Here is a 22,678-nt window from a genome sequence, read left to right on the forward strand (position 1 = left end):
GCACGTTTATAAAAAAAATGTGTTTTTAGGTTGGTTATCTTCTATCTGATATCCTGCAGCACTCCACTGACCAACTTGGCTTGGCAAAGAGCAGCTGTGAAGTTAAGACTAACAGGATGTCGAAGGACCAGCTTGACTCAGTGGCGAAGCATGCTGGGAGTTTGCTCTCATTGGCCGTTCAGATGCACGTTCAGCATCAAGAGGAGACGGCCCAGCTGGTCACCTTAGCTCGCCAGCTAAGAGAGGAGAGCCAGAATCTACACGGGCAAAGTGCCCTGCTTCAACAGGACATGGCTGAGATGCAGAAATCGTTGGAAACTCTGATGGACACTAAAGTGGCATTTGAAGCCAAGGAGAGACAGACTCGTAAACTCAGCAAGCATCTTTGACATGCTTGTCCATATTCACAACCAAAGTTGAATGAATGGAGAAAAGACAGGTTGATTTTAGTTGAGTTATTCACATTTTTTGTTATATAGGATGACGTGATGGTGCTGTAAATGCTTAAAATGCTTTCTTTTCAGAGAAGCCTTTCTGGCTATAGTTTCACACTGGTAATTTGAGGCTAATTTCTTAATATGCCATTATAAGAAAGGTTAACTGTTCACATTTAATTCATAAACTAGAAATAAATATAATTATAAAAGTTACAATTATTGCTTTAAAATTATAATCATAGTTATACATATAGGATGAAAAATAAATATACCTGTATTTTGTACAGGTATCCATCATGGCATTCAAATATATTTTTACAATAAATGACCACTTAACCATAATTATCTGCTGTCCAACAGATGTGCTTGCTTCATGTTACTTGCCCCTTGCATAATAAGTTTAATTCAAATAAACATGTTTTCATTTATTTGAAAAGCATACAGAACTGAGTCAACTGGTGATTATTTAGCAATAACATGGAAGCTCCAGTCACCCTGTCTGTCTGGGTTCATTGTGTAAAAGAATTGTAAATTAAAATGTATTTTACATATTTTATGCTTATCCTAAGTGCGAGACGGGCGGTGCAGAAAAGGCTCTGTCTCAGCACGACTCCACTCATCATCACCCCAAATCTTCAACCTCGAGTTCTGCCGTCTCTGAATGATCACCACTGCGGTTATTAACACCCAGAAGAAGAAGCTTACCCACAAAGACCTCTGTGTAAGAAAAAGTTCAGAAGAGGACTGTGATGAGTAAACAGAATATATATAACATAATAAAATGATCCCTAATGACTGAGACACTGGCATGAATGTTGCATAAGCAGAAGACACTGATGGCATTAAAAACAAATGTCTACAGAATGTTTTTCTCCAATCACATGTAGGTAAATATGGTGAGTGCAATAGAAAGTTAAAGCTGCCTAAATGTTGATGTCAAAGTACTAACCTCAGTGTTGTACAGTCCTTTGTAAAACTGATTTCCATTGTAGGGAGAAGCCCAAGTCTTATTCTGTGCATCTTCACAACTAAAGGAACAGATCAAAAAACCTCATGAACACTGGACATGCATTACTTATCATGTGTAACAGACATGAAATTACCTGGAAATTGAAGGAACATTGTTTAAGACAGAGAAACACAGGCTGTCTCTACCGATCTTAAGAATACATCCTGATACTAAGAGAAAAAACAGAAGAAGGCCACAGACTCCGATAGACGTGTTGAGAGATACAGTCCCCCTAAATCACATACATGTAAACAACAAGAGGAAAAATATAAATCTGACTGTATGTTGGTGTCGGTCACAAAGAACTGAATCACAGAAAACTGATTTTTATAGCATTGTACCAGATGTTGTAAGACCATTTGTTCAGAACAGAAAAATCAAAACGTTCACCTTCTCACATTGTCATCTACACAGCTGGCATAGATCCAGTAGAGAATTAGAGAAAAGCAGTAAACGGCCATACACACAGCGATGGCTGATACAAAATAGCAGAGGGATGAAGAACTGGAGTCCTCTAGCATCAGACTCTCACCAGATACATTATAGTGAACACTTCCATACAGAATACACTGTCCGTCAAAGTGGCCCTAAAACACAACCAAAACACAATGACTCATGTTTCCATATAATGCATATAAATATAGAGAGATCGGTAATCTGTACTATATAGAAGATTTATGTTATTCTCTGCACGCAAATCACTCTTGCAGGCTCTTAACAGCATGTGGTGCTAAGTGTTTTTGCAGACCATGTATCATATGACTCTAATAAGACATAATGTGGTGCTAGATGCCGGCTTATTACACAGCATTGCTATTCTAAAGCTCAGAGGGATGGATGATCCAAAATAAAGCAACAGCATATGCATATATATGTTACATTCATAGAAAAGAAAATGCATACAGTTGGATCTTAAGAGTGATCTCTTAAAAAATACTAATATGGAAATTTAGATCTAGTCAATTTAGGAAACAGATTTAGTCAATAAAATAATCCTTGTAACATTCCATATGATTCCATATGTGACATCTCAGCATCACACCGAATGCATGCAACATTCAAAACTTTTGTTATGACCATTTTGATACTCAAATCTCTAAACGTATTTAAGAGATAAATGTGTTCAGGTCTTTTGAGACCCTGCTATGCCTTTAAATCTTTTTTTCTTTCCAACCTGTTTTGGTGTTTTGCAAATGAGCAAATGACATTGTGTAAAAGATAAACTAGTTTTACCTGAGTGAGCGTCAGCCAGCCTGCAGCTATTACCCCACAGATGAAACATCCAGCATAAAGGACAAGCTCCAAAACTAACAGCCAGGGTAGTGCCATCATGAACATGTTCTCAATGTTACTGTCTCATGGAGTCCAGCAGTCGAATGCCTCATTCATATGCTCAAACTGCTGTGGCAACGTCTATCTTTTATGAAGCATCTTCTGTCCTCACAACAATGTTGTCTTTCACAATCATATTTGACAATTGGGCAGGAGCATTTTATAGCATTGCTATTAGTTATACTAAAAGACCGCATTGAGGTCGAGGCAAACTTTATAGCCAGTAGGAGGCATATGGTGTGGTATTACAGGCATTAAGATCATAAATTGCCATTCTACAAATATGGTTTTAACGTATTTCTTTATAAACAGAAAACCATGGCAAATGTAACATCAAGATTCCCAGTGTTATTATACAACACATTGCTGATTTAACCACAAACTTCCGTCATGACCTTAACAACAAAAAAGCGGAGGCAAAAATATCTAAACCTTTCTCATTGATGCTGACAGACAAGCCCTGCAGTGCATGCATAGCATACTTTCCACCAATATACACGTCACTCCCGTTTATGGACTGCATGCTAATCTACCATATTATTCTTTACCATATTGTTTACATTTATGATGCTTTCATTATTCTGGCAAGCTTTACATTAATTTATGTGGAAAACTGAGCGTCCCTTAAAAAAACAAGTTTGTTTGCGCGTGCTATTAGTATACTACTTTTAAACTAAAATATGGAAATATACTTCCAGTCACCTTTTCCCAAAAGTATTATAGGACATTAACAAATATACTAGCACTACTTGCTACATAAAGTATTTCTGAATTTAGATTACTCTGAGATTAAGAAACCTCACCTTTTCATTTATCAGAGATTGTAATGTAAAATTAGTTTAATTTGCCAACAACAAATCTCTATTTGATTTGATATTCTTCTTCAACATAATTTATCACTTTCATTAATTATCATCTTTAATTTCATAAAATAAAACCAGATTGCATTTCTCATTATCACTATAGTGGTTAAAAGGGCACATGCCTACTTTTATGGGAGTGATTTTTCTTTACAATATCATCATGACACTTATATACACAGAAACCTGAAACATTTTAGAGTCACAGACATCAATATATCAAAGTTCCTTTTACCTCTCAAAAGGATAGTTTGAGAGTAGTGTCAATAAGAACTGAAATAAATGAGAACAATGAAGAGGTTAAATAAAAAGTAAATCGCAGGATGTTCCCACACACACCCACAGTACAAAAGACATAAGAGGCAGGTGTGTACAATCATGGATTCAACTCTATCACAAATAGTAAAATAGAAAACCATTGAAACTGGAACACAAGCAGATTATAACAGAATAATTGAACACAACATACGTACACAACATTAATAGTTATTTTCTTTATATATTTTTGTATTTAGTGCAAATATGCATATTTAATGTTACGCTGTATCGCCAGGGCAATAGGTGGCGCTAAACACTTCGCAACGAGCAGCAGTGACGGAGTAGACGGACACTGAATGAATGAACATTGTACAGTGTTGTTGTGCATGTTCAATGAATCCATTCTGTTGCGTGATATTAGACGTTTGACTTGTTTAGAGAGGATATTGCTTTAGTTTGATGATTCAAACCCTGAACGAAAATCCGCACACTATTTGTGGAAAATATGTTTTTGTGGAAAACCTTGTACGTTTTGTTTTTATGGATCACATCGTGTGCAACAGGTAAGACACGCGTAAGTTAACACAAGTAGTATTGCAGTAACCTGCTTTTAAAACATAATAGGAATGTTACGCTCTTGTAATTTCCCATAGTAACCATAGTTTCATAGAAGATGCCCTATTATACAGTTAAACTATGGTAATTCTTACCCTGTCATGAAATTATATTATACAAAATATTTTAATAAGCAGAATTGTTTTACCGTGTTACATATTTGTAAAACCATCACTGTTGTATGTTAATCTTCTAAGTGAGCACTTTTGTTTTGACAGTTGATGAGATGGTGGATATTCCTGGTGGGAAATTGATGATGGGAACCAATGCAGGTGATGGGAGAGACGGGGAATCACCAACACAAGCTGTGACTGTCCAACCATTTAAAATAGACAAATATCCTGTTACTAACTCTGACTTCAGGTACTTGTCACAAAAGATGTTGCATTTGTCACAGAACCTTGCCCCCTACCTTTGGAAATGCACCTTTGATTTGTTAAACTGCTTGTATTTTTCAGGGAATTTGTCAGGACGCAGAAATATAAAACAGAGGCTGAAAAGTTTGGTTGGAGTTTTGTGTTCCAGGATTTTGTTTCTGATGAACTAAAAAGCAAAATTACTCAGAAGATTGAGGTACTTCCCCCTCAAGGCATGAGTCATTGACTCTTTAAGCTAAAAAACTTCATATATCCTCTGTTCTTTCTAAAATTCTTCTTCTTTCTAGTCTGCTCCTTGGTGGTTACCCCTGGAGAGGGTGTACTGGAGACAGGTGACTTACCTAGTATTCTATGTGCATGCAAAGAGTTTTAAAACACATGGTCAACCGCTAAAATAAATATTTTTCGATTATGTAATTTTACCCAGCAATGCTAATGTAAAAGTGCTTATAATCGTATATAATGCATAATATATATTTACACAAATTTAAGTGAGCATATTGACCCAGGTGTATGAACATCTATAGTGAGTTATTTGGTTGTGATGTGTGCAGCCAGAAGGTCCAGGCTCTGGGATCAAAGACAGGATGAAATTCCCTGTGGTGCAGGTTAGCTGGAATGATGCACAAGCATACTGTGAGTGGAAACAGAAAAGGCTGCCAACTGAAGATGAATGGGAAATGGCTGCACGTGGAAGTCTTGACGGTAAACCAAAAAAGACATATGGCTCCTATAATCTATACACTCTGCTTCCTTATTCTTAATGTCCACATTGTTATTTAAAATGAAAACATTCATCAATTATATTCATTTTAGGTAGGACATACCCATGGGGAAACAAGTTCCTGCTAAACCGCACTAACCTTTGGCAGGTCAGTTGAGGTTTATGTTTGTCCATGGTGTGATGGGAAACGCGTACATTTTTACATAAAAATTGTCCATTTCTGTAGTTTTTGTTGTGTTTAAACTGCTGATGATTTCGTTTGAAGGGCCCTTTTCCAGATGGGGACACAGCAGACGATGGCTATCATGGCCTAGCTCCTGTAACTGCCTATCCTCCACAGAATAACTATGGTATGTACAGTGAAATACTTGCTGATGTGTTAGACATTTGATCAACGGTAATTTATTAAAAAATATCTGTGCATATAAAATTTTACAGTTGCATCACAAAGCTTTTTTTTAAGGTAATTCACAATATAACACTTATTGTTCTGATTTGAGAGAACGATGTCCCGTGTTGTTCCAGGTCTTTACGACATGCTTGGTAATGTCTGGGAGTGGACGTCCTCACGGTTTCCTGGTGCTCAGACCATGTATGCTCTGCGTGGTGCGTCATGGATTGACACAGTAGATGGCTCAGCCAATCACAGAGCTCATGTCACCACAAGGTCTGTCATACTCTACCCTGCTTTCACTGCATACGTGTTAACAGTATAACAACTCATAGGTTGCATTATAACAACTCATAGGTTGCAAATACAGTGAGGGAAATCATTATTTGATCCCCTGCTGATTTTGTAAGTTTGCCTGCATACAAAGAAATAAGATAAGCGACATAATATAAAAAAATCAGGCGAAAAACAAGGTTATAAATTGATTTGCATTTCAGTCAGTGAAATAAGTATTTGTTCCATGAGCAAAACATAACTTTGTATTTTGTGGAGAAACCCTTGTTGGCAAGAGGTAAGACATTTCTGATAGTTGGTCACCAGGTTTTCACATGTGTCAGGATACATTTGAGTCAGCATTATTTTCTCCCTCCAAAAACAGGAGTCAATGTAGGTCTCACAGCACTTTCTCCAAAGCCTTTTCATAATCATTTTGATGTTCATTGTCAAACTTCAGAGGAGCCAGGTGGCACTTCTTGGGCAGGAGGACCTTGCGGGTGCTTCAGGATTTCAATCTATTGTGTTATAGCGTGCTACCTATGGCTTGTTTGCTAACTATTGTCCCAACTGTCTTTTATACTCATTTGAAAGCTTCTTCCTTGTAATTCTGGGCTGATTTTTAACCTTTCTCATGATCATCTTTACCCCATTGGGGAAATCTAGCAGGGAGCTCCAGACCAAGGAGAATTGATAGTTATTTTGTATTTCTTCTATTTCCAAATAATCGCACGAACAGTTGTCTCCTTCTCACCAAGGTTTGTCCAGGTCCATAATCTTGTCCCTGACATCCTTTTGAAACCTATTTGGTCTTGACCATGGTGGTGGAGAGGTTGAAATGGAGGATACAGCTTCTTTTGGCAGGCATCTTTATATACATAAAAAGCTGATTTAGGAATACTTTCTTAAAGTGACAGGACTATTCTGTGGTCCATATAGGCACATAACCAATCTGTGGAGCCAGAATTCTTGCTGGTTGGTGGGGGATCAAATACTTTCTCTGACTGAAATGCAAATCAATTTATAACCTTTATATACATCTTTTTTTCCGGATTTGTTGGTTGATATTTGGTTTCTATCAAAATAAATCTACCATACAAATAATTGACCCTTCATTTCCTTGCCAGCAGACAAACTTACAAAATCAGCAGGGGATCAAATAATTATTTCCCTCACTGTATGTAGTGTGTTTGCTTTTTAATAGTCATTTTGCTACGGTTGTTGTCAAAAGAGTGTATAATATAATGAATAGAATGTGTTTTGTATTTCTGTGTGCAGGATGGGAAACACACCAGACTCCGCCTCTGATAACCTGGGCTTCCGCTGTGCTGTGAGCTCAAACTCGAAGAAAGACAAAACACGTATTGAGCTTTAAGAGACAGATTTGTTCCACTGAGTGAATTCATCACACAGTGATTCATTATGAAATGAATACTACATTTCTCCTATGGAGACATGAACTTTTGGAATTGTGTTTAATTTTCATAATACTCTACAGTATAAAATATAGTAATAACAGCCTAAGATACATCTTTTAATTGTCTTGATTTTTTACTTTATGACCATCATTACATTACAGTATAATCAGATGCACATGCCTGTGTTTGTGGATCAGTCTGGCTAGTGGCTAATATTATAACTATCTTGTGTTCATATTTTATTGTATTAAATAATCAGTTTGTTGAATTTCATTGTATGTTAATTTTATTAAGCAATCAATTTGTTGAATAGATCATGTAAGTTTGTCGCATTTATGTTAAGCCAAGTAATGGATATTCTACCGGTAACCCAAAATAATACTGGCTAGGCATACTTTTAACTAAGGTCATTTACTTATTTATTTTGTTATTAGAAATAATCTACATGGACTCTATTCTTTGTAGATGTGTACTGGATGTTAAGTTTGGGCCACAAAGGTGCGCATGCGCACTACGTTTGTGTATGTTGTTGGTTTGAAACCGTCTTTATTATAAATTGTTTTTATTTTGAGATAATACTGTTCTTAAGATTTAAAAGACAAAACAAACCCTTAAAAATAAAATACCACTCGCATCTCACGGAGTAAAAGTATAAAAATACGAGTTTAATAGAATTAAATTCCCAAAGTCATCAGTGAAACATACAGTACATCTCCTCAGCTGCAATAGAAAGCAAACAGGCTTTTGGTGTATGTCAACCTCGAAGCCTTTGCAGGTAAGTTGGGTGGTCGCACTCCGGGGTTGTGAAGGCAAGAAAAACGCTAAAATGCCAGAAATTAGTTTGTTTTATTTACAAGTGCCAGTAGAATCCGAATGCGTAGCAGGTGTAGTAAAGTCCATATACAAAGTACAAAGTAAACATAAAAAAAGGGCTAAACCATCATGTCTGGTAAATTAATAAGATTAAAAATACTTAACATTGCCATGCATACAAATTAATCAATGCAATATTAAATTATCTAATAACATTTGTATAATAACCCACATAGAAATAATATTCATAATTCCCCATATAAGAACAATACGTCAGACTCTCCTCCACAACTATACAGTTGGTTGGTGCTTTCTAATGGCTTGAACGGGACAAAAAAAAAATGGCGTCTGCCCATGGCTCGTTTTACGTGGTTTGAAATGGAGCGATGAAGTATATCTGTTTGATTATGTAAATGTAAGAAATATCAAATGTAAGAAATAAACCTGAACTTACCAACTTGTTTAAGCAAGCTTATTTCTTAATTACACGAATGCATAAAATAAACTAATGCACATTTTACTACGTCTACGGCAGGATTGCAAACATTTAGCATCCAACAACACATTGATGGGATTACAAAACATTTCTGCGTTAACTGATGTAATTTATGTGCATATCAGGGATGTATGTAATGTATATGTTGTAACGTGGTGTGTAGTCCCGCTTATGACAGTCTATATCAACACAAGCGTCTCTCGTCACAGGATCTCAAATAACGCTGCTCTGCCCTTCCTTCACCCAGTGCCCATAGATCATAATGGCAAAGCGTCACTGATTTTGCTGCGGGATAACGGTGTATTGGGGGTTTACCGGTGATTGGTGGATCATAAAGAAGATTTGTAGGTGACAGACACTCAAAATCGATAAGCATTGCTGCTGTTAGGCTGAAATGGCGAACTTCAGCAACTATGTAGGCTACTGTTGGAATAATGGGTGATTGAGGGCGTCTGTGGCAGTATAACGGTTGTGTGGTTCCACAACTAATAACCTGGAAATCTATTGGGAGAAGAAATTGCCCCTTTGGAAAAGTATTTTCAAATATGATTTTAGTAAAACGTTAGGTGGTTGGCAAGGCAATTCGTATTACATAGTCATATGCACTTATACAGTAATACACCACTATACACTATGTCTTTAAACAGTTGTCCCACTTTGGACTGCTTAAGTCACATTCGGAGCATCAGCATTTGTTTCCTGCGCCAGCTAGAAGAGTGTACAAACCACCCCAGTGCTCCAGCTAAGCACACAGAATGTTCAGTCAGGTGCAGAAGAGGAAAGTAAAGTTTGAAATCATGTGAAGGTGAGTCAATGATAAAATAATTTCATTTTTGAGTCCCTTTAAATTAAAATCCTTCACTTCATAAATGATGGACACTTATTTTACATACAGGTCAACAGCAGTCCCATAGACAGCGTGGTTGGGATCCATGGAGCACTCAATGATTTCAGGGCCCAAATAACCTGGTGTTCCACAAACTTCTATAGTAAACAAGAGGGTATTGTTGGTACATGTATGCTTTGTCTTCCTTTTTAATGCGTGGACATATAAAGCAACGGTATGTAGTCTATTGAATGTATTTGAAGAACATACCATTCAGCTGTTGTCTGGGCTCGGTCTGGATTGACAAAGTCAGTGAGTTTGATGTTCATGTCACCATCTAATAAAATGTTTTACTGGGTTTCAGAGTCTGGTGTTTTGGCACGAAGATACTTGACAACCTCCAAGAGAGCACGTATGATCTTCCTATCAAAGAACGAAAGTCCTCTGGCAGCAGGTCCAAGACTTAAGTTTGTGGTGGTAGAAGGAGCAGTTGGGGGGAAGAGAGACGCACAAAAGAGTGGAAGAGGACAATGGTGGGAAAGCATTTTGAGGGATTTTGTTTACATGTTTGTTCTGAGACTAAAATCTTGGCAGCGACTCTCTCGTCTTGGCAATGAGCTCTTTGTAGGCACTTTCAATAGCCAAATCTCCTTCTGTATGCTGTGGAGTGTCAACCAATAGATACATATCCATGTGGAACACTTGTGAGAAATCTGAGTTTAGTTAAGACTCACAAATCATACAAATGATTAACAGCAAATTATCAACATAAGCAAACCCCCACTGGAATTTTAGCTTTTTTTAAGAACATGTGACCATGTCTGTACAATATTCTAACCACAATGTAAAAGTGTTCTGCATGATTGTCAGGGCATTGAAATGTCTTTACTGTATCATATCAATTATGTTATTTTGAAGTTGAATTGCTTATAAAAGTAATTGAAAAACTCTCAACTAGCCGCATGAGTTATCATATATGTCTATGCCACAATGGTGCAGTACAAAATAAATACCTGAGTATAATATTCATAATACTTAATTATGAGCCATAGTAATTCATGCTCGAGGCACAGTTTTGGGCAAAGCAATAAAACGCACTTCAAATGAGCCATGAGGGTTGTATAATATAAAAAAAGGAGAGGCCATATTCACATATCCAACACCAAGAAGAAGGAGGCCTTTGATTCAAACCAATCCTATTTGAACTGGAGAAAATATTTGCAGAACCACAATAGCAGTTCAGTATCTCGTAATTAAAATGTTTATTTGCTTTACAGAAGCATTACATTACGGTTTATTTCATTTATATGTTCAAAGAAACTTTTGGGCCATGTACAGGACTTTTGGTTTAATTTTTTATCACCATCCTTCTGTAGACAAACTGAGTGTACAAATGTCCATCTCAAAAACACGAACGTGACGAAAATGTCAGAATTTAAACAAAACTTTTTCGTGTGTATCTCTATTCCACTTGTTTTAATATACTTTGATGTCAAACTTGCATTCGGTTAAAATACATCCGCTTTTATTTGAGTAAGGGCGAGGGGCTTGTCAAAACGAACATATGTGCTTAAAGACATCTGATAATAAAGAATTTAGGATTTAGTCGGTAGTACAAATTATGTACCTTAAGCAGTGTGGGAAGGTGCCAAGTCCTGCTGGGAAATGAAATCAGCATCTCCATAAAGCTTCTCAGCAGAAGGAAGCATGAAGGGCTCTAAAATATCCTGGTAGATGGCTGCATTTACTGTGGACTACAGTGGACCAACACCAGCTGAAGACATGGCCTGAATCTACGGGGTATTGTCAAGAGGAAGATGATAGACACCAGACCCAACAATGCAGATGACCTGAAGGCCGCTATCAAAGCAACCTGGGTTTCCATTACACCTGAACAGTGCCACAGACCGATTGCCTCCATGCCACGCCGCATTGATGCAGTAATTCATGCAAATGGAGGCCAAACCAAGTATTGCGTGCATAGAAATGAACATACCTTTCAGAAGCCTGAAATTTCTGTTTGAAATATCCTTTTTTATTGATCTTATGTAATATTCAAATTTTCTGATACACTGAATTCTGTGTTTTCATTATCTGTAAACCATAATCATCATAATTTCAAGAAATTAAGGCGTGAAATATTTCACTCTTTGTGTAATGAATGTATATAATATATTGGTTTTACTTGAAATGAGTGACAAAAAAGATTGAGCTTTTTCACGATATTCTAAGTAATTCTAGTGTACATGCACTTTTTCTAAAAATATGAACATAATTACAAGGCGTTGATTTGTCTTTTTAATGAACGAATCTCAGCATGCATGGCACTTCACTTCCATGTTTATATATTAACTGAGGTAAACAAAACCACAAAAGCATAGATACGTGCTCGATGTCAAACCCCGATGAGGTGTTTTGACGCACATAAGCGTCAAAGGGCCAGAAAAACCGGTCCGTTCACATTATCTATCGGCAGTTTCGTCTTTTTAAATCTTGCCTGATGAAATCGCTCTATTCAGTCCTGTTTGCTGAGCAATGGAGACGTACAGGAGACAGGAAACACCTGTCACATTACACACGATCGGAGGCCTCCGGGATTCAACGGTGATGATTAATGAAAACCACAAACGATTCACCGACGATGAAGATTCGGTGTCAGTTAAGGACGTTGTGGAGAGAGAGACCAGCAGGCCACCACTGTCCTCACTGGATGAACAGCAGGAAGGGGACGATGGTGATTCTGTTGAGACAGAGAGTAAAGTTGGTCTGGGTCAGATGACTCAAACGGAAGATTCTGAGCCGGACTCGGCACGCAGGAATCCGAATCGTTCATTCATAGACGAAGCGCTACCTGATCTGCTGCGGAGTGGAAGTCCTTTGCGCAGACGAGTGTCCAGTCCGGTGTCTGCCACGGTGAGTCATGGTGACATTCAACAATTCAACAACAACATAATTATAAATACATGCATGAGAAAGAAATGAAAATGTGACTTAAAATGTAGCCTACTGAAGAACATTGACCAATTCAAAATTCTTGCATTTGCTTTTCATTTATTCTGTCCTCTTAAAAAGAACTATTTTTTATAGGTATTCTTACAGCAAACACTAAAAAACTAAGAAAAAACTGCCAACTGAGTATTAATTCCGGCTTGTTCTACAGTTTTGTTATTACACAATTCGCTCTTTGAAAAGCAAAACTTTGTTGGAGACTTATATTACGGTATTGGGTTATCTCAAGATACATTTTTGTTCTGCATGTTCTCTATCACTGTGCTTGCATGACAAGATTCCACCAGTCTTATCTTTTTAAAGAATCCAGAATAACAGGGTTGTCATAGATACACAAATGTCTGAGTTTATTTTTCAGGTTTGTGACAGAAAGTGTATGTTTCAGTTTGATAAGTGGATTTATGTATCCATCACAAATCGGTTACTAGTGGCCATATTGACTCATGTGACTCATGAGAATTCTCAGCTAACATTTTTTAATGGTTTCAGCTGAAGCAAGTGAGAAAAGAGGTAGAATTATCTCGGCGACGCAGTCTGAAGCTTAAAGCTCAGGTGGATAAACTACAACAGCAAAATGAAAGCGGGCCAGGCTGGAGTCAAAACAAACAGCGGGTGAGTCTTTAACTTGTATGCATTCAAAACAATGACATAACCTTTGAGCATTTTCATGGCAAACCCCTATACATAATGGCAGCACAACTACGGACTCATGCAATACATTTAAAATGGGACATCTTATGCAAGTAGGGATGGTCATAATGTTTATTTTTTATTTGTCAAATAAATAGGTCGCAGAGGAGGTTGAGTCTGTTGTAAAGCTGCTGCTCCCTTTGACAGACTTGGAGGCATCGGATCTGCCCTCTGAGGCAAGCCCATTAGACACCGCATTGAGACAATTGCAGAATGTGGCCCGTAGACTCGCCCTCAGTCATACCTCTCAGGTAAGAATTATACACGCCCATCACCTCATGCTGGGCACACCTCCTTCTGAGCTCATGATGTACACATCCCTCCATTGTGAGAGCTATTGCATTCACGTGCTTGTTCTATTACTAAGAACAATTACACAACATTTCTTTAATACAACGTATTGTACACGCTATCATTGGCAGGCAATAGGAAAGCCAGGGGAAGGTGGTGCAATTTTACAGCAAGCTCTACGAGACAGAGACGAGGCCATTGCAAAGTAAGCTTGACGGATGCTTTGACTTAAAAAAAATTGCCAGATAAGAGTATAAACTGTGGATTTTCTAAAACATGATTTTTATTATTTTATTGCAGAAAACAAGCAATGGAGACTGAACTATTGAAAAGCAAAAATGAAATGATGACGCTGAACAACCAACTTTTAGAGGCTGTTCAAAGTCGACTTGAACTCTCCATAGAGCTGGAAGCCTGGAAAGTACGTTTAAACAAATAATATTTCCTTTTTTTGTCCTGCAAAATATGTGATTTCTTAGTATTTTTAACCCTTTACAAAAATGACGTTAAGATACTAAGAAATATAAATATATATTCAAAATGAAGTGAATTTATATTTAAAGCAAAACAAAGAATTGGGTAAGAAAAATAATGTTAAATTAAGGTTCACCTCTACATTAAAGGAAAAGTTTGTCTCAAAATCAAAGGTTATTATAGGTAAAGGTTATTTTCTATTCACCCACATGAGATTCAACATGTTTTAAGACCTCCTGGTGCCTTCGGAGCAAAAACAAAGATATTTAGGTGACATCTGAGAGATTTCCAGGCCTCTCGACATCATAGTTATAGTTGTTGTCAAGGTCCAGAAAAGTACTAAAAACTTTGTTTAATTGATCTATCAGCTCATATAGCTCAATTGGAGTTTTTTGAAGCGGCGAGAATACTTTATGTGCAAAAAACAAACCAAAACAACCACCTAATTGTTCCCAAAATAACAATTAAGTACAACCTTTAGATACATGTACCTAAACACATTTTTAGTTTCTTGTCTTTCAGAGTGCCTAGTTGACTTTAAATGAAAAAAAGTTAATTTTCTTAAGTATGAAAATTTCATAAATGCTGTATAGGCCTAACTTTTTGTGTAATGAAAAAATGGGTAGGTGTAATTTTAAGGCAGTTGTGAAACAGCTGTGTCTATCTGGGTCTCTGCAGGGATGTGGGGTCTGAAGTTTATGTGGCCATCTGGAAAACACTGGAGACTGAATTCTTACCTCATCAATCTGACCCACTTTGTTGATTTTCCCTGCAGACGTCCTTTCAATATTTTGTGCATAGTTGACATGTCATATCTCTTACAGGATGATGTCCAGACAATTCTTCATCACCAGCTCCTCAAACAGCAGCAGGAGGAACAGGCTCAGAAGAAGTCTAGTCGGTTTGGTGTTCTGCGGCGATCAAATAAGCCGCTTCCTCCAAAGCCGAATTTTCCCAATGTGTCAACCCCTGTGTCTAGTCCACGATCTTCATCTCCAAACCCTTCAGCGACACAGAGGTGGACGGACAAATTCAAACGTGGCAAAACCAGCATGCAGGATCCTGTTGTTGAGTCTCAGCCACAAAGGATCAACAGAGAGGACAATTTTCAGGTTGTTTCTCTGGACTGATGAGCTAGGTTCACTGATAATAACTTCTGGATTATTCTTCGCTGTACAATTTTACAATATGTGTCCATCGATTTGCATTCTAATCATTTAAAAAAAATGAGATCCATGTTTTTGATTTGCTCCACTGCAATAATTTGAGTTTTAAATAGATGGTGTTTTGGAGATTAAGAATTCTGTGTGACCTGCAGTTTTGAGTGACATTATATTCAGAATGTTCTGGTAGCAAAGCAGACAAACATTGCACTGTTCAAGACTAAATTCAGAAGGATAAATATTTGGAAGGAAGCTGTGGGTGATGATTTACACATCCTTCTGAAAAGAGGTCAATATAACTTATATACAAGCAGTTCAAATCACATCAGGTGAAAAACTTTTACATTTATTAAGTAACACGTTTTCACAGAGATATGTTCTGACATGCCAACACAATACACCCATTCACAGTGCTCAACATAACGCCTTATACTATTACACCTTGAAAAACACTTTCATTTATGACTTCTGTACATGTCAAAACAAAACACAAACAATTTGTATGAAATAGTAACATTACTATCAGTAACATTAACTTCTCCACTTTTAAGTGAACGATACTGCATGAGGACACACAAGTACAATGTTTACTTTCTCATTTAGTGTATATGGATAAATAAACATATATAATGATTTTGTACTATGACAAATATCAAACACGGTGATTGTCAAGATAACAAATCCCAGTTGTATTTATCAAGTTCTCTGTAAATAAGCTAAACAGATACTGTATTATAATAGTTAAAAATACAAAGCTTCAGTGATATCTGTGGATTACATTCTTAACTGACTCGTCTCTTTTAATATTGAATGCATGTTTTACATTTACACATTTAGCAAATTACAGGGCATTCAAGTTATACATTTTGTGTTTATTATGTGTTCCTTACACTAGGAATCAAACCCACGATACCGATTGAGCAACAGGAACACCGTAAGATAAGTTTAATTTGATAAAACCCAAATTAATTGCTAAGTTTAAGGCAAATTATTTGAAATCTTCCATTATAGAATAATATAAGACGATAATGTTAATAAAAACAACAATATTAACTTTTCACAGGTTAAAAATACCCAAGCCCTCGTTTTTATCCTTTTGCCAGCTTTAGAAAGAAAATGTTCTAACAGCGTTTATAATGATTGGCAGTAAAGTTTCGTTTTGAAAAGCCAATTTTTTAAATACAGTTCCATATAAACATACACATAACAAGTTTGTCTCGGTAGAAACAACAAGTAATGGCAGTGCTACACGGTTTCACCAAACACATTCAATATAATGATAACACAAGTGGAGACATTCACATGTGAGAACACACATTTATATTAGTTTAAGTGATTTTGCATCATATTTCTTGATTTCTCAGTCAATATAATAGTCATAAATCTACATTTATTAGGGTATAGATATTCAAAATACTATTTCCAAATTTGACAAAAATATCCCCTTATAAGAGCAGCTTGAGTACTGGTCAAAACATATACACCTACTGTAAGTCAACAATTACACGTGGAACATTTCATACATGTAGATTAATGATCTCAATTTATGCATCACATAATGTTAACACACCACTGGTCAAGGCAAATCTTAAGATACACCCTTGCTTTGGTACTTTAACAGCTGTACATAGAGCTAACCTACAGAATGTTAACATACAGAGCTAGAATGAAACATTGTGCAGAAGTAGGCACTCTCTGTAATAAACCTCCTAACATATATGTTCCAAAGAGTCACAAATGGTAAAGTTTAAAAAAGCAAGAATATAGTTATTTGATCATATGTAAGCTACTACTGTATGCTTGTATTTTTTCCATTTGTTATATATATATATATCCTTTTTTAAACAGAACAAAAGCAGTAATGTTGAGTCTTGCTTGAACATTTCTGTAAAACAGTGTTGTTAAACCTGATAACATTGCAGCATCTTCACATCATTAACTGTAAAAGGATACAAAACTATTTGATTACACAATAACCCTAACACAAACAAATAACAAAGCACACTTTAATCATTAAGTGCACTAGAGCACTGAATGATACTAGTTACTTAAAACATCTTACAGAAAGTTACATTTCCAGAAAACAATTCAATAATATCTAAGACATAGGGATGTAACAATATTATTGATCCTGTGATATCGCATAGCAAAACTGTCTCAATATTATCATGGTCATATGACTATATGAAACGATAGGCCCGGAAAACCTATGTTAGAAAAAATACCAGATGTTACCTTTGGCATGGTCCATCTTGTGTAATTATTTTATTTAATAATAAAAGGGATTTTAGGTCATTTGACCTATCTGTAACTCATAACTCTAAGCAACAGTTATAATTAGAGATTAATAAAAATGATTCTTACGGCTCGTTTCCAAGTCATCATTAGTCATTTTTAATATTCCTATAAATATCGTACCGTGGACGTTATGCAGAGGTTTTATTGTACAGTCAGATTTTGATATTGTTACATCACTACTAAGAAACACTGCCTAGAATATACATCAAAGTGTTTTGCTCTTAATGGGTTTACAGATGACACTGTGTTGTAAACTATTTTTTAAAAGTCACACACTGTTGTATAGACATCTTAACAGAGCAGAGACATACGATGTCCATGACAACAATATGCTGTTAAAAAAAGGAAAATCTTATATTAATGTAAACTAAAATATTAGATAAAACATTACAAACAAACAGAAATTTTTATTTTTTAACTACTTTAACGTTGTCTACTGAATTTTGTAACATACAGTAAGCAATATTTGTGAGCCGCAAACAAACGTCCATATTTAAAAGCAATGGACAGATGTCTGCGATTCCAATAGATACTCTTAATGTAAACTGGCTTCAGTGTACGATGTTAACCACAGTGCAAATACAACACAGACAAACAAAAACACATAACTGTCCACAACAATAAAACGGTCCAGTTGTCCATTATAAAAAAAGAGACTAGACCTAACTGAATGAAAGTCAGAACGGTCCGCATCTTACACTGGTGATGGTCCATTTATCATTGGGCCCACATGCACATGTCCTGTGTCAGACACAAGGACTATGACTGTAAGAAAGTTATTACGGAGCTGATGAAATCCAAAGGCTTATCGGCATGAATCCAGTGACTGGCATCTGGGATATACTGGATATCTGCACAGGGAAATAGCCGCTCGATTTCAGGGTAACTCTCAGAGCTAAGAGGATAACCAAGGAGTTCAGGACATGAGGAAATACTCGTAATACTTACACGGAGAGAAAATGCAGTAACCCAAATGGTGCATCATGTGTATAGAGTAGCTCTAATAAATTTACCTTATGTAGGCAGAATTACTGCCACCCAGGAAAAGGGAAGGCCCCTCATAGGTGGTGTTGAATTCAGGAAATCCCATGAGGTCCTCCAGGTGGTTTGAGATAGCCTCCAGGTTAATCCTCCAGCCATACTCACCATTTTGCTCTTCCAGGTTAGTTAGGAGGAACTGACGTACTGAACGCTCCTGTTAATACCATAAAAATACATGTTAAACGCATAAAAATCAAACATGCGTTCATATACTCGTACATTAGTGATGCGGGGGTCGTTTCATGGCCTGAGGGTAACGAAATCGTCACTTTTTTTGCGGGGTGGGTCCTTAAAAACAAAACAAATAAAAAAAACATGTACATTGCATGCAATTCCCTACAGCCTATACTAAATATTTGGGAATATATATTTTCAACGTTTATAGGATTCTTTGATAAGGTTACAAGACGTAGGCCTACGTAGCAACGTAACTTGTGTGATGTCCCTAACCAAAGTTTCATAAAAGCGGGACCTGCGGGTTGGAAAAAACCCTGACCCGTATATACACGAATCAATTTAACTAGCATTTTTGCCATATTTACCTTAACCTGCTTTCTGAGTTGGTCCTCAGCCAGTCTACGAGCTGTAGAGCGAGGGATATTACTGGCTATCTTCACTTCTTTCATTGCCTGAATGTAGGCGTTGAAATTGGTGTGCACTGTAGTCGGAGACGGGCTAATGTCCACAACAACTAGACGGTCCACTAAAGAAGGCTAAATTACAAAGAGAGACAAATATACGAGATGTCAGTGTTTGGTTTCAATAATAACCTCATTCTGAATGACACAATAATGAACATGCTACAACTTGAATGACTGCACCGATGAAATGCCAGGAAGTGACAAATGATACCTGTGATAGTGCTGTCGTCATGGCAACTTTGCCGCCCATGCTGTGTCCTATTAGGACACACTTCCCAATGTGCAGCTGGCCAAGCAGATGTGTCAGATCATAGGTCATTGCTTCATAGTTCAAGATGGGACTGTGTGGACTTTTGCCATGGTTACGAGCATCTACTGTCAGCACCTAACTAGACAAAGTACAGTCAGGACACTAGCAAACACTCTTCTTAAAAGTCCACATCATCTCTGAACCACCAGAGAAACTAGAATCATACCTTTCTGCCTGTCCGCTGTACGAGGGATTTGGCTATGGAATGAAAGTTTGATTTGCTTCCAAATAAACCATGAAGAAACACCAACGGTGTGCCATCTCCCTTTCCATCAAACACATCATATGTCAAGTTGATGGGGCTAGGAGAAAACAAAGTTTGACCAGTATGAGGAATGAAGATGTGAAAAAGACATATCACACAAAACATAAAATGACGTGTGATGACATTAGTGACTCTTTATGTTTATAAAATACATCATAACAAGTGTTGCGAAGGCCTTGTTTAGCAAAAGATAACAATCGATCTACACAATGTCTGCCTTCAATAATAACAACAACAACGACTGTCAAATCAACATGATCATGCACAATACATTTTTGCTTTACTTTAATCTGTCTTGCTTAATACTGCCTACAAGTGGCTAATATGCTAATGTCATCCAGCACAAACCAACACTTTAAAACGACATAAAGGGAACTTCGGCAACAGCCTTCTCACAAGCGGTTCTGTGCTTTAAAGCAGCACTTAAACTGCAATAATAAGCTGCAACACCTGGCAGCGTGCGCTCTGTCACTCCCGACACGGTTCAGTCTTGACACTCCGCTGCAAAAATCCCTAAGTCCCGTTACCGATGAACATGACGGCGGGCCAGAAAAAAATACTCGTGTAGAAATGCGGCACAGGACGGTCGTGATAAAGTGTGACATGCTAAAACCTGCGTCCTAAGCGGGTTCATTCAACCCTGACTGTTGACTAAAGGTCGTAGTGGTGTTTAGCTAGTACTGGAGCGAACGCGACTGCCCCGCCCCCGATCGTGGTGACGTTGTCACGCCGTGCGTCAAAAATACCTGCTAGGAACCTGAGCCAAAGACTGTAGATATTTAACGAACGATGGAGTGGAAGGGCTATGAATGGGTGAAAGTGCACGCTCTAGCGAAGGAAGTCCCGCCTTTCAGTCGAGTGAGCCAATCGTTAAAGACCAGCTGTTCTCGCATGCGCAGTAGCTGGGATAACCTGAAAAAGGGTATTTCACCGCAAATTGAACAAAATTGATCGTAGAGTTGATTTAAGGTAGATTTGATGGACATTTGTTGTTTTCTGACGGTTTTAGAGGCGTCTTCCTGATGTCGACTACATTCGAGTAGATATCATAAGACGTATGACTAAAATAGCTGTCTGGAGACGATACAGAATATCGCCACCGAGTGCAGTGACTTTACTTCAAGGGACTTTGTCTGAGCCCAGAGCGGCGAACATCACGCACTGTGTACGTGAGAGGCTAGGTAAGGCAGACATAAGAATAATGTTAGCATAAATAATAATAAAGACAGTACGGTAAATAGATAAATAATATAAATAAAAATATATACAGAAAGGAACTACATATATTCAGACAAATTAGCAGCCTGTAGCTCGCGAGCAGTTATTGGCCACACAGTGGCGCCACAGACCACGAAGACAGACTTTATGTACTGCACGTTAGTTTCAAGAACTAGCATATAAAATAAATTATATTTACTTTTAAAACCACCATTTCTTTGGGAAGAGTCTCAATTTTAAATCTGCATAAAAACGTTGGCCACATTATTCTTGGGTTGCATTGTTCTTTTAAAATAATGTTACAAAGATGGATTTTAAAATCAAAGTAGCCTAATCACATTAATAGTTTTAATTCATGGAAGAATAATGCCAAAAAACCTCTGCCTCGGCTAAAGAGAACAGAGATTTGCAATTTATGAATGGTTTCTATATTGTGGAATTTATCATTTCAGAAGAGGAAATGTTTTGTTATGAAGTATTGTATATCAATGAGGAAATGTACACATAACCTCTACTGACTAAATGGACATAACACTATTGTCTGACTTTCCAAAGCACGTTATAAGACAATCAAAAAGCAAAATGTTAGCAATGATATACTTCAATAAAACAACAAATAACGTTGTTGACAGGTTAAAGCTGTCAAGAAATTCAAATGAACCTAGTGTGTATGATGTATTTTCTAAGTGTAAAGGCTATAGTTTTGCACACCAATGAACTCAAGAAGGATATTATTTCTAGTTACACTAAAGTCAGATAGGTAAATAAGTAACCTGACCAATATATGAACATTTTCCACACTTTCAGCAGACATTGTAGTGAAACGTGACATATCTTTTCCATAGAAGTTTATTTAAGGTCAACAGACGTTTCCACTCTTCGTCTGGCTGTACACCGTTGTCATTTAAAAAGATGTAAGATTTAGACTGGACGTTTAAGGGTGCTCTGCCAGGGACAACTGCCTTTTGTTGACAGGAGCTACTGACAAAATGAACGCCTTGCTGCTATAGGAGACACAGCGGCGGGGATAAAGCAAGCCCGCTAACGAGTGCGGTAACCATGGTGACGTCACATGCAGTACGTACACAAGCTATAGGTTCAAGATCAAAATAAAATGTTAATGAAAATACTCTGCGATATTACACATTTTAACGTAATTTCGCGTTTATTATAAAACACAAGGGAACGTTTGTATCACCATTTTTCTGACTTTAAAAAGACAGAAAGTATGCTAAATAAAAACGGAAAGTAAGCAAAGCATAAACACCAAAACATTCTGCCAGAAACATTATTTCTCGCCGTGGCAGACTTCCACCAGGTAGTCTCAGTAAACATAAGCAAATGACCTTCCTCACCTGTTGCGGTATCGGTCACGTGATGTTTCATTGGTTTCATTATGGACACCGAGGCTGGAAATAAACTGGAACAAACCGACGAAACGGAATTCAC

At 37.2% G+C, this 22,678-nt stretch overlaps 4 protein-coding genes across 5 annotated transcripts; 2 read left to right on the top strand and 2 right to left on the bottom strand.

Moving 5' to 3' along the window:
* Positions 1-815: 815 nt before the first annotated feature.
* On the bottom strand, positions 816-2,841 carry tmem179bb (transmembrane protein 179Bb). The gene is made up of 5 exons (XM_079487288.1): positions 2,680-2,841; positions 1,837-2,033; positions 1,541-1,678; positions 1,387-1,465; positions 816-1,154 (listed from the first exon to the last, which is right to left on the bottom strand). Exons 1-5 carry the CDS (start codon positions 2,782-2,784, stop codon positions 1,002-1,004), a joined length of 672 nt encoding a protein of 223 aa, XP_079343414.1. The 5' UTR covers positions 2,785-2,841; the 3' UTR covers positions 816-1,001.
* A 1,130-nt stretch (positions 2,842-3,971) lies between these two features.
* sumf2 (sulfatase modifying factor 2) lies at positions 3,972-7,962 on the top strand. Of its 2 annotated transcripts, none has more exons than XM_079485891.1 (9): positions 3,972-4,459; positions 4,730-4,874; positions 4,970-5,084; positions 5,176-5,220; positions 5,443-5,593; positions 5,705-5,760; positions 5,878-5,962; positions 6,138-6,279; positions 7,555-7,962. In XM_079485891.1, exons 1-9 carry the CDS (start codon positions 4,402-4,404, stop codon positions 7,649-7,651), a joined length of 894 nt encoding a protein of 297 aa, XP_079342017.1. In that variant the 5' UTR covers positions 3,972-4,401; the 3' UTR covers positions 7,652-7,962. The 2 variants fall into 2 exon arrangements, with proteins under 2 accessions (XP_079342017.1, XP_079342018.1); XM_079485892.1 differs by having other exon boundaries at positions 4,232-4,470.
* Positions 7,963-12,288: 4,326 nt separating this feature from the next.
* bicdl2l (bicaudal-D-related protein 2-like) lies at positions 12,289-16,240 on the top strand. Its single transcript, XM_079486566.1, has 6 exons — positions 12,289-12,742; positions 13,328-13,450; positions 13,627-13,779; positions 13,951-14,024; positions 14,120-14,240; positions 15,118-16,240. The coding sequence occupies exons 1-6, from the start codon at positions 12,365-12,367 to the stop codon at positions 15,421-15,423; spliced, it is 1,155 nt and encodes a 384-aa protein (XP_079342692.1). The 5' UTR covers positions 12,289-12,364; the 3' UTR covers positions 15,424-16,240.
* Positions 15,783-20,766, bottom strand: abhd11 (abhydrolase domain containing 11). The gene is made up of 6 exons (XM_079486567.1): positions 20,462-20,766; positions 19,913-20,048; positions 19,648-19,821; positions 19,338-19,508; positions 18,768-18,949; positions 15,783-18,649 (listed from the first exon to the last, which is right to left on the bottom strand). The coding sequence occupies exons 1-6, from the start codon at positions 20,614-20,616 to the stop codon at positions 18,514-18,516; spliced, it is 954 nt and encodes a 317-aa protein (XP_079342693.1). The 5' UTR covers positions 20,617-20,766; the 3' UTR covers positions 15,783-18,513.
* Between the last annotated feature and the right edge of the window lie 1,912 nt (positions 20,767-22,678).

The sequence above is a fragment of the Barbatula barbatula genome (genome assembly GCF_947034865.1).
Source record: "Barbatula barbatula genome assembly, chromosome: 22".
NCBI lineage: Eukaryota > Metazoa > Chordata > Actinopteri > Cypriniformes > Nemacheilidae > Barbatula > Barbatula barbatula.

Coding starts and splice junctions, on each gene's coding strand:
- tmem179bb (XM_079487288.1), bottom strand. CDS start 2,784: ATGTTCATGATGGCACTACCCTGGCTGTTAGTTTTGGAGCTTGTCCTT. Junction 1,466..1,540: donor AATGTTCCTTCAATTTCCAG/GTAATTTCATGT, acceptor CTGTTCCTTTAG/TTGTGAAGATGCACAGAATA. Junction 1,155..1,386: donor AAGGACTGTACAACACTGAG/GTTAGTACTTTG, acceptor TTTCTTACACAG/AGGTCTTTGTGGGTAAGCTT.
- sumf2 (XM_079485891.1), top strand. CDS start 4,402: ATGTTTTTGTGGAAAACCTTGTACGTTTTGTTTTTATGGATCACATCG. Junction 4,460..4,729: donor GATCACATCGTGTGCAACAG/GTAAGACACGCG, acceptor TTGTTTTGACAG/TTGATGAGATGGTGGATATT. Junction 5,221..5,442: donor AGAGGGTGTACTGGAGACAG/GTGACTTACCTA, acceptor TGATGTGTGCAG/CCAGAAGGTCCAGGCTCTGG.
- bicdl2l (XM_079486566.1), top strand. CDS start 12,365: ATGGAGACGTACAGGAGACAGGAAACACCTGTCACATTACACACGATC. Junction 13,451..13,626: donor GGAGTCAAAACAAACAGCGG/GTGAGTCTTTAA, acceptor TCAAATAAATAG/GTCGCAGAGGAGGTTGAGTC. Junction 13,780..13,950: donor CCCTCAGTCATACCTCTCAG/GTAAGAATTATA, acceptor TATCATTGGCAG/GCAATAGGAAAGCCAGGGGA.
- abhd11 (XM_079486567.1), bottom strand. CDS start 20,616: ATGTCACACTTTATCACGACCGTCCTGTGCCGCATTTCTACACGAGTA. Junction 19,822..19,912: donor TACAGCGGACAGGCAGAAAG/GTATGATTCTAG, acceptor TTGTCTAGTTAG/GTGCTGACAGTAGATGCTCG. Junction 18,650..18,767: donor AGTAATTCTGCCTACATAAG/GTAAATTTATTA, acceptor TTATCCTCTTAG/CTCTGAGAGTTACCCTGAAA.